The sequence below is a fragment of the Lynx canadensis genome, chromosome D3 (genome assembly GCF_007474595.2).
Source record: "Lynx canadensis isolate LIC74 chromosome D3, mLynCan4.pri.v2, whole genome shotgun sequence".
Classification (NCBI taxonomy): domain Eukaryota; kingdom Metazoa; phylum Chordata; class Mammalia; order Carnivora; family Felidae; genus Lynx; species Lynx canadensis.
Genome location: NC_044314.2, coordinates 39,168,309 through 39,192,755, shown reverse-complemented (window position 1 = coordinate 39,192,755; position 24,447 = coordinate 39,168,309). Strand labels below are relative to the sequence as shown.

General features: G+C 35.5%; 1 protein-coding gene across 2 annotated transcripts in view; it reads right to left on the bottom strand.

The window, feature by feature from the left end:
* Window positions 1-1,052: 1,052 nt before the first annotated feature.
* NOL4 (nucleolar protein 4) overlaps window positions 1,053-24,447 on the bottom strand; it is a 417,756-nt gene continuing 394,361 nt past the window's right edge. For both annotated transcript variants that reach the window (XM_030292187.1, XM_030292189.1), the window contains one exon: window positions 1,053-2,945. In XM_030292187.1, coding sequence (XP_030148047.1) covers window positions 2,752-2,945 — 194 coding nt within the window. In that variant the 3' untranslated portion in view covers window positions 1,053-2,751. The remainder of the gene's footprint in view (window positions 2,946-24,447) is intronic.

Below are 24,447 nucleotides of genomic sequence, written 5' to 3'. Positions count from 1 at the left end.
GAGAAATAATGGGAGTCCCAGGACCCTCGTGCTTTAGGTAAATGTTCAAAAAGCAGAAACTTTGGGGGACTCTAGTTCTTGGTGGGCAGGCCTGGAACTTAAAATTGAAGGTGGAAATGTAATGAAGACAAGAGAACTGTGTTGAAACTTACCTCCTCTACTGCGTTTGCTTCATTAATCACCATCAAGGATTTTTTTATGTGGATGCAGAGCTCAAACCTGTTACTTTGTGAAACAGCAACCCTGTCAAAATCTTCAAAGACCATTGCAATGAAACCCAAAGCAGGAAACAGGCACCTCAAGCAGGCAAATGTTTCTCCTAAGTTGTTAAATCAGGAGTGACTAAAAGAGCCAGATGGCTCACTCATGAGTAATAAAAAAATAAATACCTGGGGGGTCTAGGTGGCTCAGGTGGTTAAGCGTCTGACTCTTGATTTCAGTTCAGGTCATAGTTTCCTGGGCTCCAGGGGGGCCTGCTTAAGATTCTTTCTCTCCCTCTCCCTCTGCTCCTCCCCCACTTGCACTCTTTCACTCTCACAAAAATAAGCATTTTCTTTAAAAAAAAAAAAGACCTTATTTTGAGAGGGAGGAGGGGAAGGGAAGAGAGAAAATCCCAAGCAGGCTCTGTGCTGACAGCACAGAGCCCAACACAGGGCTTGATCCCAGTAACTGTGAGATCATGACCTGAGCCAAAATCAAGAGTCAGACGCTTAACCAACCCAGCCACCAGGCACCCCAATAATAATAAAAAAAAATTTTAGTTTTAAATGATCAAGTGAAATATTCTTGGTTTGCTAATTTGCTTTACCCTGTCTTAGAATAAATTCTTTATTAGACTATGTTGAGACTCAAGGGGGTTTGGGGGGAATCTTAAGATAAAAGGGTAAACTGTCCTTTTTGTGCTGAATGTTAGGTACAAAATAGCATTGCATATTTTAGAGGCAAACTGCTAAAAGTTAAGTATTGTATCATTCGAAAGTTTATAATTTTTCACAATCATTGTTTTAACACAGAAATCTGTTTATTAAACCAAACAAAACAGAGAAAATTATACCAGCCCTCGATTTTTGAATTTTCATTTAAATAAGCAAACTCTAAATCCACACCTTAAAAGATGTTTGTGCATCTATGTATTTCCAAAATACTCATATTTCAATAAGATATTCACATTATATTCACCAACAGTATCACAAAAGTTCTTTTTTTTTGTTTGTTTTTTTGTTTGTTTTGCTTACGTAACTGTAAGGAACAGTAATTCTAGAAACACTAGAAGAAAAAAGCATAGCAATGTCCACAGTTACAAGAAAAAGTGCACATTACTTGGTCACAATCACAGTCATTACTTGAAAAACTATATGTAACAAGTAGATAAGAAATATCACTGATGCCTTAAACTCATTACCAAAAATGGAATGACATAAGTTCTACATGAAATAAGGCAAATCCAGGAATGCACAGAGAATCTGTAATCCAACCAAAGCTAAACAACAGAAAAAGAATCGTACAAGAAGCATAAACAGATGTACTCCTCCCTAAATATTTTAAAAATAAGCTTGCCTCAGTGCACAAAGAAAACACCATTCATGTGTATCCAACACTATAAAATAAGAAAGAAGGACAAAGTGGGGGGGGGGTGGATAGGATGGGGCAGTTCATTTAAAGTTGCAGCTGCATCCACTGAGAGTTCTTTACATCATTTTCACCTAGAATTGTAAATTATACAAATCCTATCAGGAGAGGGGAACGGTCTTTTTTTTGGAAACGATTTCTGAAACCGAGAAAGAAAAACCACATGAGTGCACATTTTCAGATTGTCACTTGCAACCTCTTAACATTCAGCCATCTACATCCCATTGCTGCTGGAGGCATGCCTATAAGACAGCAGCGTCAATCCCGGGCAAGCAGCTGTAAGGAACCAAGGTGTGATATTTTTTTTTTTCAATGATATGTCTTTTTTAATATTAAAAAATTCTGTGATGAAAACCGCTATGGCGCAACTGCAATGTTGAGTGGGTTGATGAGCACGGGTGCAGAAACGCAGGCTTCTCTTGGAAGTACTTCCTGATGTGACGATTTAAAGAACGTAGCAAGGATTTGTTTTCCAGCATCGTTATTTTTGTAGAAAGAATTTGGAAAGAGGAGAAGGCAAAGGGATGTGGAAAAGGTACTTACAGTAGTTTTTCAAAACAGTTTTTTTTAGGACCTATGAAAAAGTTACCAAAGTAAAAATGACCATTTTGAATGAAAAACAAGTTTTCTTTTTATAAAAACTACATATATATTTTTTTAAAATACAAGATCCGTCTCATTGTTGTTATATCCTGTAGCAACAAGAAATTTGGCTTTTGTTTTTTTGTTTTTTTGCCAGATACTGCAACTTTCAGTTCAATAAGTCAGTAGCAGATTCCACTAATATTTCAGTTGAATCTTGAACTATCAATACCACACGTTTCTTCTGTTTTATCCTTGAATTAGGAATATACAGCCTTTATTTACCCCTGATATTTATGCTGACAAACTAAAACAAAAAGCAGTGAGCTGGACACATTACTGTATCTCAAGTACTTCAGAGGTCAGACTTCCTTTGAAGCACCTTAACACATCACTTTATGGATCAAGGACAATGTGGCATAATGGAAGTATTTCTCTTAAGACTGTGCAGTAAGACCAGAAGCATCTCTGCTGGGAAATCAAAATGTCATTAGTGGAAACTGCAAATTTAGACCTCAGTGAATAGGATCGTCATTTGACTCAGTTCTGTTGTAAAATAAGATTTTCCAGTTCATCTGCAGAACGCAATAAAAATGCAGCTGATTCTCGATATCCTGCAACGAGCTGTCTCACGGCATTGATTTCGGTTGGACTCAGCTGGGGTCTGGAGCTTGAACTGCTGGAGGATCCTGAGCTAGTCGCCAACTGCCTCTTCATGCTGAGATCGGTGGGTCCTAGAAAAAATAATCACAAAATTAACAGGAACAATTTCTGTTCCGGTACTTTGAACATGAGCACTAAACTGTTGACTTGATTCACTTACTCTTTTGTGAGAAGCCACTGATACCTTTAATCAAATACATCCGTTCACAGAAATACCAAAAAGCAACCTGATGTGAAATGAGTGGCTGAGTATGACTCCTTGTCCGGGCAATCACCTCTCGTTGTGGAAACACGGTGAAGACCTCCCGTGCTTTTTGGAAAAATCAATTTTAAGTCTATCTTACACACGTAGTAGAAGTTTCTCTGCAGTTGTGTCAAAAGTTGGGAATTACGAATGCTTTGAATTTGTGCCATTGGTGAACAAATGATTTTAGGTCCCACCAATTCTGACATGGAAATATCCTAGATTGTGATGCTAATGACTCCAGATTACAAACCGCTTTATTTAGAAGAAAGGACATTTTGGACAGGGGAGTTCAACTTTTAAGTGACACAGTAAGGGTGTGAGTTGCATATTTTGTTTTTCATTTCAGGTGAATGCTTTTTCTTCCATCAGGTTGATTATTAACATAGGCAAAATCTTTTTTTTTATTTTTTTGAAAAATGGGTATTAGTATAAATCAGTCTGGTATTTTTCAACACTAAAGTTTCTTTTAGAAGTGTACAGCAAGTAAATGATCAGTACAATTTTGCAAAGAAACTAGACTTGGAATACTGCTTTAGGTCTTGCTAAAGCTGCTTCTATATTTACATAAAACATTTAGATGTCAAAAGATTTTTTTTATTGCATATAATTAAACCAAATCAGATAGGTCTGCCTTTTGACAACATTTTATAAATTTTTGTTTTTTTATAAATTTTTACTTTAAAACAATTTATTTAACATAGAAGAGTTAAAGATTTTCTTTTAAGTTTATTTGTTTTGAGAGACAGAGAGTGAAGGAGGGGCAGAGAGAGAGGAAGAGAGAGCATCCCAGGCAGGCTCCATGCTGTCAGTGGGGAGCCCAGTCTGGGGCTCGAACTCACAAACCCCAAGATCATGACCTGAGCCGAAACCAAGAGTCAGATGCTTAACTGACTGAGCCACCCAGGGGCCCCTGAGTTAAAGATTTTTAAGATGCTTTGCATCCATTATTCTTAGATTATTAAGGTTTTATTATATACCAAAATGTTCATTGTTATAATTCTTACCTTTTGTTAAGCAATTGCTATAATTACTGCATTTGCAATGAGCAATACATTTAAAATCCTTGAATAAGTCTCACTGTCAACATAGCTAAAGGCATGCTCAAAACTGTAGTGATGCCCTACCTTGAGGATATTTTCACGGATTTCTCCTAAACATAACTTTTCAGATAATGGTATTCATTTCATGAACTGAAATGAGGGATGTTATTTTATCCTGTTAGTTCTTCTTGAGGCCTGGTGGAGACAGGTCAAGACCCAACCTCCTCCACCCTCTACCCTGGAGGGAAAAGAGGGCTCCTGTCAGCGAGGAGGCAGATGTCCCATGAGACAGAAACAGCTTTGCTTGTAATTTAATTAGGACAGAGACAAGACTTGCACATAAGAACTCTGACATTTGAGAGAGACGTATTTCCACTTCTGCCATGGCCTTTCAAAGCCTTGGTTTTCTAGCAGGAGTTAGCCTCCATTTGTCGTGCTGTTTACAAAATCATGAGTGTGACATAGCAAGCTGAAACGGAGAGATGTAGGGATGTCACCCTTGCAAACGGGAATTGCTGAACAAGCATTCAAGCAAAGTATTCATAGCAACCAGGTTTTTTCCAGAAAGTTCTGCGTGGATTAAGAAACTAACATGACACTTAAGAAATTAAAGGGGGAGCCTAGGTGGCTCAGTCAGTTGGGTGTTCAACTTCGGCTCCGGTCATGATCCCACAGCTGGTGGGATCGAGCCCCGCATGGGGCTCTGTGCTGACACCTCAGAGCCTGGAGCCTGCTTCTGGTTCTGTGTCTCCCTCTCCCTCTGCTCAACCGAGCTTGTGTGCTCTCCCTCTCTCTCTCTCTCTCTGTCTGTCTCTTGAAAATAAACATTAAAAAAAAAATCCCATGACATAATGGGTTCAGGTCTATGGATGAGCCAACTTTAAATCTGGAGGTTTTGTTCCTTTAATATTTAAGAATCCTGGTAAGAATCATTACAAAAGAAAATAGAAAGGATTTTCCTCAGTTATGCAGATATTTGGCATGAGGTTGATTATCATTTTATTAGAAGGTGTAATATTTTGTGATGTTTTTGCTGACAGGCCAAGTTGTGATTGACCCCTTTAACTGCAATTGAGAAAGGAGGGGGCTAGGGCTCCAGTTCCTCTTGGGGTAAAAGATATTGTGATTTTATTCTAACACTGCTGTTTACAGACAATTGTCTACTTCTGGCTGAGAAGTATGGTTACGAAACCAAGACATGGCTTTCACTTTCTTTCAGATGATTATTAACATAGGCACATTGTTTTTTTAAAAAAAAATGTTTATTTAGTTTTGAGAGTGAGAGAGATAGGGTGTGAGTGGGGGAGAGGCAGAGAGGGAGACACAGAATCCAAAGCAGGCTCCAGGATCCAAGCTGTCAGCATAGAGCCTGATGTGGGGCTTGAACTCATAAACAGTGAGATCACAACCTGAGCTGAAGTTGGATGCTTAACTGACTGAGCCACCCAGGTGCCCCAACATAGGCAAATTCTAGATAGCTCAGTAATACAGAAGCCATTCACACCTTTGTTATTTTTCTGGAACAAAGTTGACTTCTCTTGGTTTCTTTTCCATTTACAGGATCAGGATTAAGTATTATACATAAAAACTAGAAGGAATTATTTTTGCTATTATTTAAATCCTCAAAGTTAAGAGGTTGAGTAGGAAAGCAAAAAAATTAAAATACTCACAAATGATCAAATTACATAACTAGTATCTACTCAACCAGCCCTTCCTTGTTTGTCATTAGTATTCTTATCTGCCTCATTCAGACAATGTCATACTTGACTGGCTTAGCTTAACCCAAACAACAATCAATGTAAAGTAAAAGCTCAAAATTTATGAAGATGTTGAATTGAATGAAGTCCAGGAAAATATTCTTGGAGATTTGCTTAAATCAGAAAGCCAATAAAAAGTATGGTTCTGGAAGAGTGGGACCTGTTAACAAAACAAACACAAATAATGACACAATAGATACCTCCAGAGAAAATGATTTGAATATCAAGTGTAAAAGGAAATAATCAGAAAACTTGACAAAGTCACTTTAAAATAAGCACCCACATTTTAACAAAATGATGCAGACCTACTTTATGTTCACTCTGAAAATCTGAGGAAGAGATAGATACATTTCAGGTTAACATGCAATGTCAGAAAAATTAAGACCCATGGGGTGCCTGCGTGGCTCAGTCCGTTAAGCATCTGACTTCCACTCAGGTCACGATCTAGCAGTTTGTGAGTTCGCATCCCACGTCGGGCTCTGCTAACAGCTCAGAGCCTGGAGCCTGCTTTGGATTCTGTGTCTCCTCCTCTCTCTGCCCCTCCCATGCTCATGCTTTGTCTCTCTCAATAAGAAATAAACGTTAAAAAAAGATACTAAAAAAAATTAAGACCCACTTAAACCAATCTTTGAATTATTTTTTTAAGGTTTGGGGGCATATTTAAGTTACAAATAAATTCTAATTAAATTAAAATGTATATCAATAATTCATATTTAATATTTTAAAAATATTTTTAAATTAAAATATAGTTGACATACAATGCTATATTAGTCTCAGGTGTACAACATAGTGATTCAACAACTCTATATGTTATGCTCTATTTACTATAAGTGTAGGTACCATCATCACCATAGAAAATATTCCAATTCCATTGACTATATTCAGTAAGCTGTACCTTTCATCCCTGTAGCTTATTCATTCCATAACTGGAAGCCTGTATCTTCTACTCTACTTCTACTCTATTCCATTTTTCCATTTCCCATCCTTATAGCAATCATTAGTTCTCTGTATTTATGGGTCTGTTTCTGCATTTACTTGTTTTTGTTTTTGTTTTTTAATGTTTATTTTTGAGACAGAGAGAGAGCATGAGCGGGGGAGAGGCAGAGGGAGAGGGAGACACCGAATCAGAAGCAGGCTCCAGGCTCTGGGCTGTCAGCACAGAGCCCGACACGGGGCTGGAACTCGCCAACTGCGACATCATGACCTGAGCTGAAGTCGGACGCTCAATTGACTGAGCCACCCAGGTGCCCCTATTTGTTTTGTTTTTGTAGGTTTGACAAATAAGTGAAATCATATGGTACTTGACTTTCTCTTATTTCACTTAACATAATACCCTCTAGGTCAGATCTATCCATGTTGTCTCAAATGGCAAGATCTCATTTTTTTTATGGTTGAGTATTAGTCCATTACACACACACACACACACACACACACACACACACATTCACCATTCTTAATCCATTCCTCTACTGATGGACACTTAGGTTGCTTCCATATCTTGGCTATTGTTAATGCTGCAGTAAACTTAGAGGTATATATCTTTTTCAAGTTAGTGATGTATTTTCTTTTGGTAAATACCAAGTGGGTGAATTACTGGAGCATATGGTATTTCTATTTTTAACTTTTTAAGAAAGCTCCATACCATTTTCCATAGTGGCTATATCAAATTACATTCCCATCAACAATGCACAAGGATTTCTTCATCTTTACTAACACTTGCTGTTTTTGTCTTTGTTATTCTGGACATTCTGACAGTTGTGATCTCATTATGGGTTTGATTTGCATTTTCCTAAAGATTAGTGACACTAAGCAATTTTTCATGTATCTATTGGCCATTTGTATGTCTTTGGAGAAATGTCTATTCAGGTCCTCTGCCCACTAATTATTCGGATTGTTTGGCGTGTTTTGGTGTTGAGTTGTATAAGTTATTTACATATTTTGGATATTAATCCCTTATTGGACATAGCATTTGCAAATATCTTAATCACTAGGTTGCCTTTTTGTTTTGTTGATTGTTTCCTTTGCTGCACAAAAGCCTTTTATTTTCCTGTATTCCTAATAGTTTATTTTTGCTTTTGTTTCCCTTGCCTGAGGAAACATATTGAAAAATGTTGCTAAGGCCAATGTCAAAGAGATTATTGCTTATATTTTCTTCTAGGAGTTCTATGGTTTCAGGTATTAAGTTTAGGTCTTTAACCCATTTTGAATTTATTTTTGTGTATGGTATGAAAAAGTGGTCCAGTTTACTTCTTTTGCATGTAGCTGTCCAGTTTTCCCAGCACCATTTATTGAAGAGACTGCTTTTCCCCATTGTAAATTCTTGCTTCCTTTGTCATGGACTAATTGACCATAGAAGGGTGGATTTATTTCAGGGCTCTCTATCCTCTTTCATTGATCTATGTGCCTGTGTTTGTGCCAGTAGCATACTGGTTCTATTACTACAACTTTGTAGTAGAACTTGAAATCTGAGAATGTGATACCCCTGGCTTTGTTCTTTTTGCTCAAGATTGCTTTGGGTATTGGAAGTCTTTTGTGGTTCCCTACAAACGTTAGTATTATTTGTTCTAGTTCTGTGAAAAATACTGTTGGTATTTTTATAAGGATTACATTAAATGTGTAAATGGCTATGGGTAGCATGGGTATTTTAACAATATTAATTCTTCTAACCCATGATCATGGTATATCTGTGATTTATTTAATCAATGTTTTATAGTTGCTGAGTGCAATCTTTTACCTCCTCAGTTAAGTTTATTTCTGGGTATTTTATTCTTTTTGATGCAATTATAAGTGGAACTGCTTTCTTAATTTCTCTTTCTGCTACATTATCAGTGTATATAAAACAATTTATTTCCTTATATTAATTGTGTACCCTGAAATTTCACTGACTTAATTTATTACTTCTAGTAGATTTTTGGTAAAGTCCTTATATTTAGGATCTATGTTTAGGATCATGTCATCCACAAATAGTTTAACTTTTTTCTTACCAATTTGAATCACTTTTCTTTTCTTGTCTTATTCCTGAATCTAGAACTTCTAGTACTATGTTGAATAAAAGTGGTGAGAGCAGACATCCTTATCTTGTTCCTGATCTTAGGAAAAAATGCTCTGTTTTCACCACTGTGTATGATGTTGGGGGTTGTCATATATGGCCATTATGTTGAGTCATGATCCCTGTAAACTCACTTTGAGAGTTTTTATCATGAACAGATGTCCAATTTTGTCAAATGTTTTTTCTGCATCTTAAAAGGATCGTGATTTTAGCCTTCATACAATGTGATGTATTACACTGATGAATTTGCAAATATTGAACCATCCTTGCTTCCCCCAGAATAAATCCCACTTGATCATGGTGAATGATAATTTTAATGAATTTTTGAATGCAGTTTGCTAATATTTTGTTGAAGTCTGTATCAATTGAATACCCCTATCTATGATGCATTTTTGGTCCTTTTTAAAATTAGATTCACTTTTGTGGCCTTATTTTAATGTCAGTTATACTCAAATAATAGAGACCCCAATAATAATAGAGACCCCAATATAGGACAAATTTTTAATTTGTTTTGCAGAGTGAGTTCTTTTTAAAAGACTTGGATAACCATGTTTTTTACATATACTGGGGGCCAGAGGCTAGACCTATGAAGGCAGTCACCCTTTGTGGCTTACTACTGTGCTAGGTACTGTGATGGTACATGGCACAAAATAAGGCTCAATAAATATTTGTGCAATAAATGAATGAGAAGTTTCAGATATTTCTATAGCCAACACTAAAGAAATGGAGAATGAGTGATGTCACTTGTAACACCCAATTATTGCTAAAAGAAAACTAGTTAGATATAGAACACAGTGGATTTAATGTAGCTTATTCAAATAGGGTTACCTCTGATATGGGGATATTTTTATTAGCATAAAAGTCATCATCCAAAATTGTGAAAAACAATCTCAGTAGATGAGTCCTGAATCAGGCATAAAATTGGTCGTGGCTACATGCAAACTTCTCTTTTCCCTTCTCCACTACCGTGTTATGAACTCTGAATTGTTTGGATAAGTGGCCATTTACAAGTTTTAAATAATAGAGTGACATTTTCAGATTTATGCTTAAAAGAAGGGTTTGGAGGGGAGCCTGGGTGGCTCAGTCCGTTAAGTGTCCAACTTCAGCTCAGTTCATGATCTCAGGGTTTGTGAGTTCAAGCCCAAGCCAACATAGGGCTCTGTGCTGCCAGCTCAGAGCCTGAAGCCTGCTTCATATTCTGTGTTTCCCCTTCTCTCTCTCTCTCTCTCTCAAAAATAAACATTAATTTTTTTTAAATAAAAAAAATAAATAAAAAAGGGTTTGGAAAACTTTTAATACAAACAGCCAGACAGTAAATATTTCAGTTATAGGTCAAGAGGCATACTTCATTAAAAAGGAAGTAAATTTACATAATTTTAAAATTAGGATACAACTGACGTATAAAATTAGTTTCAGGTGTACATGAGTCAGTATTTGTATGTATTAACCACCGTAAGTCTAACATCGATCACCACATATAGTTGGAAATTTTCATGATGTGATTTTATTAACTTTTATTAAGCTTTTTAAAGTTTATTTGAGAGAGACAGCATGCAAGTAGAGAAAGGGAAGAGAGAGAGGCAGAGCGAGAGAATCCCACGCAGGCTATGTACCCCAGCGCGGAGCTGAATGTGGGGCTCAAACCCACAAACTGCGAGACCATGACCTGAGCTGAAGTCAGAAGTTTGACTGAGCTACCCAAGTGCCCAGATTTTAAAGATTTACTCTCAGCAAGTTTCAAATATATAATCCAGTATTATTAACAATAATTGCCATGTTGTACATCCCCATGCCTGTTTTTAACCAGCAGTTTGTGTTTTTTACCCCCCCTTCACCCATTTTGTTTACCCCCATTCCCACAGCCTGTTCTCTATGAGTTCTAGGGTTTTTTTTTTTTGATTCCACATATGAATAATATTCTATTACATGTGTGCATGTATATATGTGCACATACACTACATTTTCTTGACCTATTCATTCATCAGTGAACACTTTGGTTGGTTTTCATGTCTTGGCTATTGTAAATAATGCTACAATGAACATGGTGAAGACATCTTTTTGAATTAATACTTGTGTTTTTTTTTCTGGATAAATCCCCAGAAGTGGAACTGGTGGATCATATGATAAAGAATTAGTCAAATGTATCTGATTCCGATAAAACATAAACATGTTATGATTTATTTAAAGGCAAAACAATAAAGTTCACAAGGAAGACTTTTTAAAGACAAAAAACATATATGGCCACACCTAAATGATTTGTTTGGCTTAGAGCTGAAGTAGATAGAGACCTTACAGTTTAGGAAAGTGAGGGGGAAATAACCATGGATCTTTGAGTCCCATTCATGGTGAACCTTCCCAGAGTTCTTGATTAGTGCGCTGGGAAGAGGGTGGGAGAGATAAATAATTTTTTAATTGTAATGAAACTGTGTTTAATGAAGACCAAATCTGTTAGTACAGGTGAGGGCTGCGGGGACTGAGAGGAAATGAAGGGACAGTAAGGACTGTGGTGGTGAGGGGTAAGCAATGACACTACCTCCTGGAACCTCTCTTCATTAGGGACTCCTATTGTCCCCCTTGAAGCCTCTCAATGGTCCAATGGGGACTCAGAGCAGGATGACTGGCTCCCATCTTACAGTTGGGGAAACTGAGTTCCAGACAGGTTCACTAGCTTGACAAAACTATGGATGGCTTCTGGTTATTTATGCTGTATCAGATCAGAGGAGATAAGAGCAGTTGGGCAGGGAAGAACAAACAAATGTCTCCACAGAAAGAAGAAGCAAAGGTGTAGAGAAGGGCAGGACATGGTGTGTGGGGACAATGGGAGGTGCTGGCTAGGGCCAAGTGGGGATCAGGCTGGGGGTATTATTTTTATTACAAAATTAATTTATATTTAAAACTGTTCAAGAGACTTTAAAAAGGCCTTAATATAATATTATATTGAGGTGGTGTCTGTTGGTTCTTCCATTGAGCCTCAATTTGATCCTGGCTAATTACATGTCCTGATAATTCTTCTATTTGGATAGTGGTGATTTCCTCTGATTCTCAGCATCTTTCATAAATGGCCATCGGTCCATAAAGGATTAAAAAAGCAATACCAGAAACAATGACAAAATGCCAGCAGACTCAAACATCCTTCTTGAATTATTGGAAACCAGGTCTGCTAATTATCAGCTTGAGTAGTTGAGATTATGAAGAGTCTCATCTGGTATCAGGGTAATGCTGGTCTTATGGAAATAAGACATATATATATATATTATATATGTATATATTGTATATATTTGGAATTGTATATATATATATGGAATTGTATATATTCCATCATATATGTTATATATATACATATATACATACATATATATTATATATACATACATATATACATACATACATAATATATACACACATACATATGTATATCATATATACATATATACATATGTATAGTATATATATACATATATACATACATATATATAATATATATATGATGGAATATATACAATTACATATATATTGCAGAAGTCTGAGAAGGATTGGTGTTAGTTCTTTAAATATTTATAGAATTCACATGTGAAGTCTTTTATTTGTTGGGTTTTTTGATTGCTGATTCAGTCTCCTTACTGATAACTCCTTAATAATTGGTCTGTTCAGATTCCTATTCCTTCATGAATGAGTTTTGGTATGTTGTATGTTTCTAGGAATTTATATATTTCTTCTAAGGTTGTCCAAATTGTTGGCATGTAATTGTTCATTTTCTTATCCTTTGTGGTATCAGTTATATTTCCTTTCTCATTACTGATTTTTTTTTTTTTTTGGTAAGTCTAAGGTTTATCAATTTTATCTTTTAAAAAAGAGCTTAGCTTCATTGGTCTTTTCTATTGTCTTTTTACTTTCTATTTCTCTTATTTCTGCTCTAGTATTTATTTCTTCTTTTTACGAACTTTAAGCTCTGTTTGTTCTTTTTATAGTTCCTTGAAGTATAAAGTTAAGTTGTTGGAGATCCTACCTGTTTCTTGATATAGGCATGATTGCTAGTAACTTTTTTCTTAGGACTCCTTTTGCTGTATCTCATAAGTTTTGGTATATTTTCATTTGTCTCCAGGTATTTTTTTTTCTGTTTTGATTTCTTCTTTGACACATGGGTTTTTTAGCAGCATGTTGTTTAAATATTTACATATTTGTGAAGTTTCCAGTTTTCTTTTAAGTTATATCTAGTTCCATATCATTGTGGTTATAAAAGATGCTTAATATCTTAAATTTATTTATTAGGACTTGTTTTGTGACCTAACATATTATCTACCCCAGAGAATGTTCCATGTGCACTTGAAGAATGTGTATTCTGATGCCCTTGAATGGAATGCTCTGTATATGTCTGTTTAAGTCCATCTGGTCTAATGGGTCATTTAAGGCCAATTTTTCTGTATTGATTCTTTTTATCTGGAAAATCTATCCATTGAAGAAAGTGTTTTATTAAAGACCTCTACTATTATTGTACTGCTACATACTTCTCTGATACAATATGTTGTAAATATTTGCTTTATATATTTAAGTGTTTCTATGTAGGGTGCATAAATATTTACACGTTACATTCTCTTGTTGGATTGACTTTTACATAATGTCCTACATGTCTGTTATTTTATGGTCTTTGTCTTAAAGTATATTTCATCTGGTATAAATACAGCTACCTCAGCTTTCTTTTGGTTTCCATTTGCAGAGAATATCTTTTCTATCCCCTTCACTTTAAGTCTATGTGTATCCTTCTATCTGAAGTGAGTTTCTTGTAGACAGCATCTAGATGGGATCTTTTTTCTTTTAACCCATTAGCTACTCTTTTGATTAGAGAGTTTTGTCCATTTACATTAAAATTTTTTTAAAAAAAATATTTTTATTTATTTTTGACAGGGAGAGAGCACGAGTGGGGGAGGGGCAGAGAGAGAGGGGCAGAGAGAGAATCTGAAGCAGGCTCCAGGCTGTCAGCACAGATCCCGACATGGGGCTAGAACTCATGAACCATGAGATCATGACCGGAGCTGCAGTCTGATGCTTTACCGACTGAGCCACCCAGGCACCCCTAGTCCATTTACGTTTTTAATTTTTGTAATGTTTATTTTTGAGATAGGAAGACAGAGCATGAATGGGGAAGGAGCAGAGAGAGGGGGACACAGAATCCGAAGCAGGCTCAGAGCTATCAGCACAGAGCCCAACGTGAGGCTCGAACCCACAAACAATGTGAGAGTGACCTGAGCTGAAGTCAGGTCACTTAACAAACTGAGCCACCTCGGTGGCCCTACATGTTAAATTTTTAATTGAGTATAATTGACATAGAATATTAGTATTAGGTATACAGCAAAGTGCCTGGACTTTATATACATTGCAATATACCACAATAGCCACAGTTTCACTAAAGTTAGTAAAATATTGACTATTGCCCTATGCTGTACTTTTCATACCCCTAACTTGTTTTACAGCGAGAAGTTTGTACTTTGCCCTTCTCTTCACCCCACCCTCACAGCAACCACCAGTTTGTTCTTTGTAATTATGAATATATTTCTGTTTGTGTGTTTGTTTAGATTTTACATACAAGCAACATCAAATGGTATTAGTTTATGTCTTATTTCACTTAGCAAAAAACCTCTTGGTTTTTTCATGTTGTTATCATGAATCGCCAAGATTTCATTTTTTTTTTTATGGCTGAATAATCCATTGTGTATATATACATTTTTATCCATTCATCTGTTGATAAATATGTACTTAAGTAGCTTCCATATCTTGGCTACTGTAAATAATGTTACAATAAGCATATTGGGTGCAAATGTATTTTCTAATTAGGGTTTTCATTTTCCTTGGTAAACACCAAGAAGTAGAGCTGCTAGATTGTATGACGTTCTATTTTTAGTTTTGTAAGGACCCTCCATACTGTTTTCCATACTGACTGCACAAGTGTTCTGTTTGCTAGACCTCCTCTCCAAAACTTACTTGTCTTTTCGATACTGGTCATTTAAACTGGTGTGAGGTGATAATTCACTGTGGTTTTGATTTGCATTTCCCTGATGACTGGAGTTCATTAGCATCTTTTCAAGGGTCTATTGGCCACCTGTATATCTTCTTTGGTAACATGTTTATTCAGGTTCTCTGCCATTTTTAATTGGTTTGATTTGTTTTTAATTGCATTATAGGAGTTCTTCATATATTTTGGATATTAACCCCCTATTGGATATATGATTTGCAAATATCTCCTCCCAACCAGGTTTCCTTTTGTTTTCTTGATAGTTTCCTTTGTTTTGCAAAACCTTTTTATTTTAATGTAGTCCTAATTGTTTATTTTTGCTTTTGTTGCTCTTGACTGAAAAGACACATACAAAAAATATAGCTAACACCACTAAGAGTTTACAGTCTGTTTTCTTTTAGGAGTTTTAAGGTTTGTGGTCTCACACTCAAGTCTTTAACCAATTTTGAGTTTATTTTTTGTATATGGTGTGAGAAAGTGGTCTAGTTTCATTCTTTTGCATGTAGCTGCTGAGTGTTCCCAGCACCGTTTATTAAAGGGACTGTCTTTTCCCCCTTTTATATTTTTGCTTGCTTTGTCATGAATTGACCATATAAATACGGGTTTATTTCTGGGTTCTCTGTCCTTTTCCATTGACCTACGTGTTTATGTGCCAGTAGCATACTGGTTTGATTATTACAGCTTTGTAGTATATGTTGAAACCAGGGGTCATGATACCTCTGGCTTTATTCTTCTTTCTCAAGACTGCTTTGGGTATTTGAGGTCTTTTGCAGTTTCCTACAGACTTTAGTACTATTTATTCTAGTACTGTGTAAAATACTGTTGGTATTTTGACAGGGATTGCATTAAATCCGTGGATTGCTTTGGGTAGTATGGGCGTTTTAACAATATTCTTCCAATCCATGAGCATGGAATATCTCTCCATTGTATTGTATTCAATTTCTTTTTATCAGTATTTAATGTTTCTAGAGTACAGTTCTTAAACATCCTGATTAGATTTATTCCTAGATTCTATTTCACTTCTGCTCTGAGCTTTATTATTTCCTTCTTTATACTTTGAGCTTTGTTGGTTCTTCTTTTTCTAATTCATTTAGGTGCAAAGTTAGATTATTTATTTGAAATTTTCTTGTTTCTTTAGGTAGCTTGTATCACTATAATCTTATTTCAGAACTGCTTTTGCTTCTGAAAATTTTGAAAGTTTGTGTTTATACTTTTATTGTCTCAAGGGATTTTTGGATTTCCACTTTATTTGTTGAATGATTGGCAGTTCAGCAACACATTGTTTAGCTTCCACATGTCTGTGGTTTTTTTCCAAGTTTTTTTCCTTGTATTTGACTTCTAGTTTCATACTTCTGTGGTCAGAAAAGATGGTTTGGGGGCGCCTGGGTGGCGCAGTCGGTTAAGCGTCCGACTTCAGCCAGGTCACGATCTCGCGGTCTGTGAGTTCGAGCCCCGCGTCAGGCTCTGGGCTGATGGCTCAGAGCCTGGAGCCTGTTTCCGATTCTGTGTCTCCCTCTCTCTCTGCCCCTCCCCCGTTCATGCTCTGTCTCTCTCTGTCCCAAAAATAAATAAATGTTGAAAAAAAAAAATTTAAAAAAAAAAAAGAAAAGATGGTTGGTATAATTTCAATCTTAAAATTATTAAGACTTTTTATGGCCTAACATGTGATCTAGTCTGGAGAATGCTCCATGTGTACTTGAAAAGAATGTGTATTCAGTTTTTAGAAGAAACATCCTATATATCTGTTAGGTCCATCCAGTCTAGTGTATCATTTAAAGCCATTAACAAAATTGATTTTCTGTCTGGATCACCTATCTACTAAGTAGAGTATTAAATTTTTTTTAATGAAAAATTATAAGCCAACTGGGAAATCCAGAAGAAATGGAAAAATTCCTAGAAACATACAAACTAGCAAAACTGAAACAGGAAGAAATACAAAATTTGAACAGACCCATAATCAGCAACGAAATTCAATTGGTAATCAAAAGACTCCCAAAAAACAAAAGTCCAGGACCGGATGGATTCCCAGGGAACTTCTCCCAGACACTAAAAGAAAAAATTTTAATGTTTATTTATATTGGAGAGAGAGAGACAGAGTGTGTGTGTGTGGGCAGGGGAGAGGCAGAGAGAAAGAGGGAAACAGAGTCTGAAGCAGAGTCCCTGCTCTGAGCTGTCAACACAGAGCTGATGCGGGGCTCCAACCCACGAGATAGGAGTTCGTAACTGGAGCTGAAGTTGGATGCTTAACCGACTGAGCCACCCAGGCACCCCTGTACCACACATTTAAAGAAAAGTTAATACCTATTATTCTCAAATTGTTCCAAAAAAAATAGAAATGGAAGGAAAATTTCCAAACTCATTCTACAAGGCCAGCATTACCTCGATTCCAAAACCAAAGACCCTCACTAAAAAAGAGGATTACAGATCAATATCTAGATGAACATGGATGCAAAAATTGTCAACAAGATACTGGCACATTGAATCCAACAGAATTATTCAACACGATCAAAATGGGATTTATTCCTGGGCTGCAGGGGTGGTTCAATATTTGCAAGTCAATCAACATGATATACACATCAATAAAAGAAAGGAGAAGAACCATATGATCCTCTCAATAGATGCAGAAAAAGCATCTGACCAAATACAACATCCAATTTTTGATAAAAATCCTCAACAAAGTAAATATAGATGGAACATATCTCAACATCATAAAGGCCAGATATGAAAGACTCACAGCTAATAATGGGGAAAAAGTGAGAGCTTTTCCTCTATGGTCAGGAACAAGACAGGGATGTCCACTCTCACCATTACTGTTTAACATGATACTGGAAGTCTTAGCCTCAGCAATCAGACAGCAAAATGAAATAGAAGGCATCCAAATCAGCAAGGAAGAAGTCAAACTTGCACTGTTTGAAAAGGCTCCACCAAAAAAAAACCAAAAAAACAAAAAAACTGATAGAACTAATACATGAATTCAGCAAATTCACAGGATACAAAATTTCTATACACCAATAATGAAGCAGCAGAAAAAGGAACTGATCCCATTTAAAACTGTACCAAAACTATAAGATACATAGGAATAAACCTAACCAAAGAGGTAAAAGACCTGGAGTCTGAAAAGTATAGAAAGGTTATGAAAGAAATTGAAGAGGACACAAAGAAATGGAAAAGCATTCCATGCTCATGGATTGGAGAACAAACATTGTTAAAATGTCTATACTACCCCAAACAATCTACACGTTTAAAGCAATCCCTATCAAAATTCCACCAGCATCTTTTACAGAGCTAGAACAAACAGTCCTAAAATTTGTATGAAACGACAAAAGACCTGGAATCACCAAAGTAATCATGAAAAAGAAAAACAAAGCTGGAGGCATCATGATTCTGGGCTTGAAGTTATATTGAAAAGCTGTAGTCATTGATATAGTATGCTATTGGCACAAACACATAGATCAGTGGAACAGAATAGAAAACCCAGAAATGGACCCACAAATATATGGTCAACTAATCTTCAACAAAGCAGGAAAGAATATCCAGTGGAAAAAAGTCTCTTCGACAAATGGTTTTGGGAAAACTTGACATCAACACACAGAAAAATAAAACTGGACCACTTTCTTACACCATACATAAAAATAAATTCCAAGTGGACGAAAGACCTAAATGTGAGACAGGAAACCATCAAAATCCTAGAGGAGTCACAGACAGAAACCTCTTTTGACATAAGTTGGGCAACTTCTTATTAGATACATCTCTGGAGAAATAAAACCAAAAATGAACTATTGGGACTTGATCAAGATAAAAAGCTTCTACAAAGCAAACAATCAATCAACAAAACTAAAAGGCAGCCTATGGAATGGGAGACGATATTTGTAAATGACATATCTAATAAAGGGTTATTATCCCTAATCTATAATAAAGGACTTAACAAAATCTACACTCATAAATCACCCAGTTAAGAACTGGGCAGAAGACATGAATACACATTTTTCCAAAGAAGACATCCAGATGGCTAACAGACACATGAAAAGATGCTCAACACCACCCATCATCAGGGAAATACAAATAAAAACCACAATGAGATAACACTTCACACCTGTACGAAGAGCTAAAATGAACACAAATAGGTGCTGGTGAGGATGTAGAGAAAGGGGAACCCTTTGCACTGTTGGTGGGAAAGCAAACTGGTACAGCCACTCTGGAGAATGGTATGGACGTTCCTCAAAAGTTAAAAACAGAACTACCCTATGATCCAGCAATTGCACTTCTGGGTATTTATCAAAAGGATACAAAAATACAGATTTGAAGGGGTACATGTACCCCAATGTTTATAGCAGCATTAACAATAGCCAAATTATGGAAAGAGCTCATATGTCCTTGACTGCTGAGTGGATAAAGAAATTGTGGAGTATTGTGGCGTGTGTGTGTGTAAACAAATAGGAATATTACCCAGCTGTCAAAATGAATAAAATCTTGCCATTTACAAGGATGTGTATGTAGCTACAGTACATTACGCTAAGTGAAACAGAGAAAGACAAGTGCCATGATTTCACTCGTGTGGAATTTAAGAAATAAAACATATGAGAAGGGGAAAAGAGAGGGGAAGGGGAAACAAACCATAAGAGACAGTTAAGGATAGAGAACAAACTGAGGATTGATGGAGGGGATGGGGTAAATGGCTGGTGGGTATTAGGGAGGACACTTGTTCTGATGAGCACTGGGTGTTGTATGTAAGTGATGAATCACTAAATTCTACTCCTGAAACCAATATAGCACTGTATGTTAACTAACTAGAATTTAAATAAAAATTAAAAAAAAAGTTCCCTACTATTTTTGTATGAATGTCCATTTTTCCCTTTGTCTGTTAATATTTGCTTTTAATAATTAGGTGTTTCTGTGTTGGGTACATAGGTATATACAACTATTATATTATCTTGTTTTATCGATCCCTTTTTCATTATGTAATGCCCTTCTTTGTCTATTTGTTAAAGTCTTTGTTTTAAAGTCTATTTTGTCTGGTACAAGTATTGCTACCCGAGCTTTGTTTTTGCTTCCATTACGTGCATGGAATATCTTTTTTTCATCCCTTCCTTTCCAGGTTATATATATATTTAGATCCGATCTAATGTTAGTCTCTTGTAGGGAGCTTCAAAATGGGTTTTATTTTTTATCTCTTCAGATGCTCTGTGTCTTTTGATTGGAGAATTTAGGCATTTATATTTAAAGTAATTATCAATAACCACCTATTTATTGCCATTTTGTCAATTGTTTTCTGGCTTTTTGCAAATCTTCTGTTCCTCTCTTCTTGCTGTCTTTGTGTTTTGATTTTCTGTAATTGTACGCTTAAATACCAAATTTACACAAGGACACAGTAAAAAAAGATAACAGGCCAATATCTCTGATTAACATATAGGCAAAACTCCTCAACAAACTAGCAAATTCAACAATATATTGAAAGGATCACACAGCATGATCAGGTGGGTTTATTCCAAGGATGCAAGAATGGTTCAATATCTGCAAATCAATCAATGATGTTCCATTAACAAAAGGTATATAAAACACATGATAATTTCAATAGGTACAAACATTTGACAAAATACAACATATTTGAAAAGTTCTCAACATAGCAGACCTAGAGAGGAATGTACCTCAAAATAAGGCCATTTCTAGCAAGCCCATATATAACATCACACTCAACGGTGAAAAGCTGAAAGCTTTTCCTCTAAGATCAGGAATAAGACAAAGATGCTGACTCTCACCACTTGTATTTACTATAGTACTGAAAGTCTAGCCAGGGCAATTAAGAAAAAAAAATAATAAAAGCATTCCACATTGGAAAGGAAAACGTAAAACTGTCAATCACAAAGTCTGTATGGAACCACATAGGACCTCACATAGCCAAAGTAAGCCTGAGACCGAACAAAGCTGGAGGCAACATACTACCTGATTTCAAACAATATTAGCAAAGCTAGAGTAATCAAAATAGTATGGCATAAACAGACACAGAAACCAACGTAACAAAATAGCCTGCAACTAAATACACACGTATAGGGTCAATTAATTATGACAAAAGAGCCAAGAATACACAGTGCAGAAAGAACCATCTATTTCATAAATCATGTTGGGAAAATCAGGCAGCCACATGCAAAAGAATGAAGCTGCACCTCGATCTTAAACTCTACACAAAAGCTAACCCAAAGTAGGTTAAAGACCTGAACCCATAAAACCCCTAAAAGAAAAAATAGATGATAAACTCCATGAAATCAATCTGGCTATGATATTTTGGATTTGACATTAAAGTAAAGGCAATAAGCAAAACTAACTGAATGGGACCATATCAATTTAAAAAACACTGCACAGCAAAGGAAAACATCAACAAAATGAAAGGCAACTGACCAAATGGGAGGAAAATATTTGAAAATCCTAGATCTGATAAGGGGTTAATACTCAAAACATATACAAACTCCTACAATTCAATAGCAAAAAAAATCTGATTAATAAATTGGCAGATGATCTGAACAATTTTTCAAAGATTACATATATATGGCCAACAGATACCTTAAAAGGTGTTAAAAATGACCTAATCATCAGGAAAATGCAAGTCAAAGCCACAATGATATATCCCCTCACAAATATTAAAATTGCTGTTACAAGATTTCACAAAACTTTCATGAACAAAACTCAAAATACAACAACTGATAAATAAATACATTACAAAATATATATGTCTACTAAGAATGAAATTCTTTTGCTTAGGAGGGGTTTCAAATTTATGTTCCCTGTTAATGTGGATCTGTATGGGGATTTTGTGAGTTTTAGAGTGTGTTCACCATTTTTAAGTCACTTATAATCTTCTAGATTTTCTTATTACCTCATAATTTGTCAATGCATTAAAGATTAATCACTTCCAATAGACAATTAAGCCAGAAGCTCTTCAACTGAATGGTGAAATTACTCTGAAATATGGGAATTTATTTTGCACTAGCATGAAGTCCCATAAAGCATTGCTGAGCCTGTAGTATGTGCTCAGTAAATATATCCACTGGAAATGTGTATTGAAATGTAGATTTACCTTGTTGTTTTAGCTTCAACAGTATGCATTTATAAAGCAGCTAGCAGTTCCATGGTATTCAAAAAGTGTTGGTCATTGGCAAAATGGCATTACCACAGCATAATCTTCACATATAAATACTGTTTTGTCTTATAATTTTAGATTGAATTCATTAAGAATCATTGTCCATTCTGCAGCATAGTCTAATTTCCAAAGCCATTTAGTGTTTGATAATAAAGCTTGAGGGCAGTTCTTCTTGATCAGGAAAATTTCAATCTTAGCCCTGACCTGAAAAAAAATTGTAATAAAAATTTCCCACTGAGCCAGCAAGCTGCTATGTTTTAGGATAAGTAAGAATATTCTGATTCTATTTTTGACAGGACTGACAATTAAATTGAAAACAAAGTTTAAAATTCACACTACTGTTTGAATATCACATGATGAGTTCAAATGTTTTCCACAATGTACTTAATGCAAGAAATGAAGAGTTCAAGAAATAGCCATATGCTTTATGTTTTAATAAACTTTTTAAAGCCTTTTTTCCTGCTTCAAACATCTTAGCAGATTCCACTTCAGGTTTTGCTGAATTATCTCATTCTTTACTTTGAAAATATTCTCAGCTAAAGGTGTTCGATTTATACTATTTATAAATGCCAATTATTCTGTCACTTCAAACTCATCATTAATTACTCAAAAGAACCCCAGCAGTATCTGTAACATCTCAACTTATTAAGGGACAAAACCACTTTTAATCAGTTGCCTTGTTTTTTAATTGGTTACTAATACTGCCAATATTTCAATTTCTTCAGTTCTTCAAGCACTGTTTTTGCCATAATGCTAATAGTGAAGCAAATTTATTTGCTACAGACACATTTCTTCGAGTGCTGCAATCACACACATTTTAATCAACTGAATATCCATACGCGAAGTCACTTTCCCTGCTTCACAAATACATGAGCCACTTAGAAACTGAACTTTGGTTGCAGGTTTATTTCTACTTTATATTTGATCATATGTTTAACAGTATTTTATTGGTAATATTTTCATACTTTTCTGACAATGAGTGAAAAAAATTATTATTCTTTAGCATCTGGGCTAAATGAGATAATACATACCAAGCAGTCAGCACAGGGCCTGTATTATAGCAGATACATATTCCTAAATTCAACATACTAGAAATTGTATTTATATTCACAAGTGATTACAATAGAATTTGTTCTTTTAATACTGTTCTTGGTGATAGGATTATAATGGCATCACAGAATGGGCTGTGTGCTTTCTATTTCTTTTCCTAATTTAAAAAGCACTGCACAGTGCTTTTAGATCTGTTTCCCCCTCTTTTAGACCTGTTTGTCTAAAATGGGTATTATTTCATCCTTAAAGCTTTGGTAAAACTCCTTTGTAAAATTATGTGAGTCTTTGTTATTTTTTAATGCATAGGTTTTTTATACATGATTCAATGTATTAATCATAAGCTCATTTGGAATACCTATTTTTTGAGTCAATATTTGCCAATTATGTTTTTGTAAAACAGTCTTTAACTCTACATTTTCAAATATATTACTATAAAGGTATTAGTATTTTAATTTTTTAAAACATTTTGTTCCTTCATTCTTATTATTTTATGTTACTTGCTTTTAGCTAATCTTGCTAGATATTTAAGTCCTTTCAAAGATATTACTTTTATTGGTCTCCTCTATTGTGTTTTTTCTATTTAATGTGTGCATTTATTTTCTCTGTTCTGTTTCTAACTTCTTGGGTAAAACAAATAGCTCATTAATTTTCTTTTTCTAACGTGTGTGCCAAAATACCACTTTAGTTCCATCCCACAAATTTAATGTGTAGTGTTTTCATCTTCATTAATTGTAAATCTTTCTAAACACAATACTACCCAAAGCAATCTACACATTCAATGCAATCCCAATCAAAATTGTGCCAACATTCTTCTCAAAGCTAGAACAAGCAATCCTAAAATTTGTATGGAACCACAAAAGACCCCAACAGCCAAAGTAATATTGAAGAAGACCAAAGAGGGAGGCATCACAATCCCAGACTTTAGCCTTTGCTACAAAGCTGTAATCATCAAGACAGCATGCTATTGGCACAAAAACAGACACACAGACCAATGGAATAGAGACTCCAGAATTGGACCCACAAAAGTATGGCCAACTAATCTTTGACAAAGCAGGAAAGAATATCGAATGGAAAAAAAACAGTCTCTTCAACAAATGGTGCTGGGAGAACTGGACAGCAACATGCAGAAGAATGAAACTAGACGACTTTCTTACACCATTCACAAAAATAAACTCAAAATGGATGAAGGACCTGAATGTGAGACAGGAAACCATCAAAACCCTAGAGGAGAAAGCAGGAAAAAACCTCTTTGACCTCAGCTGCAGCAATTTCTTACTTGACACATCTGCAA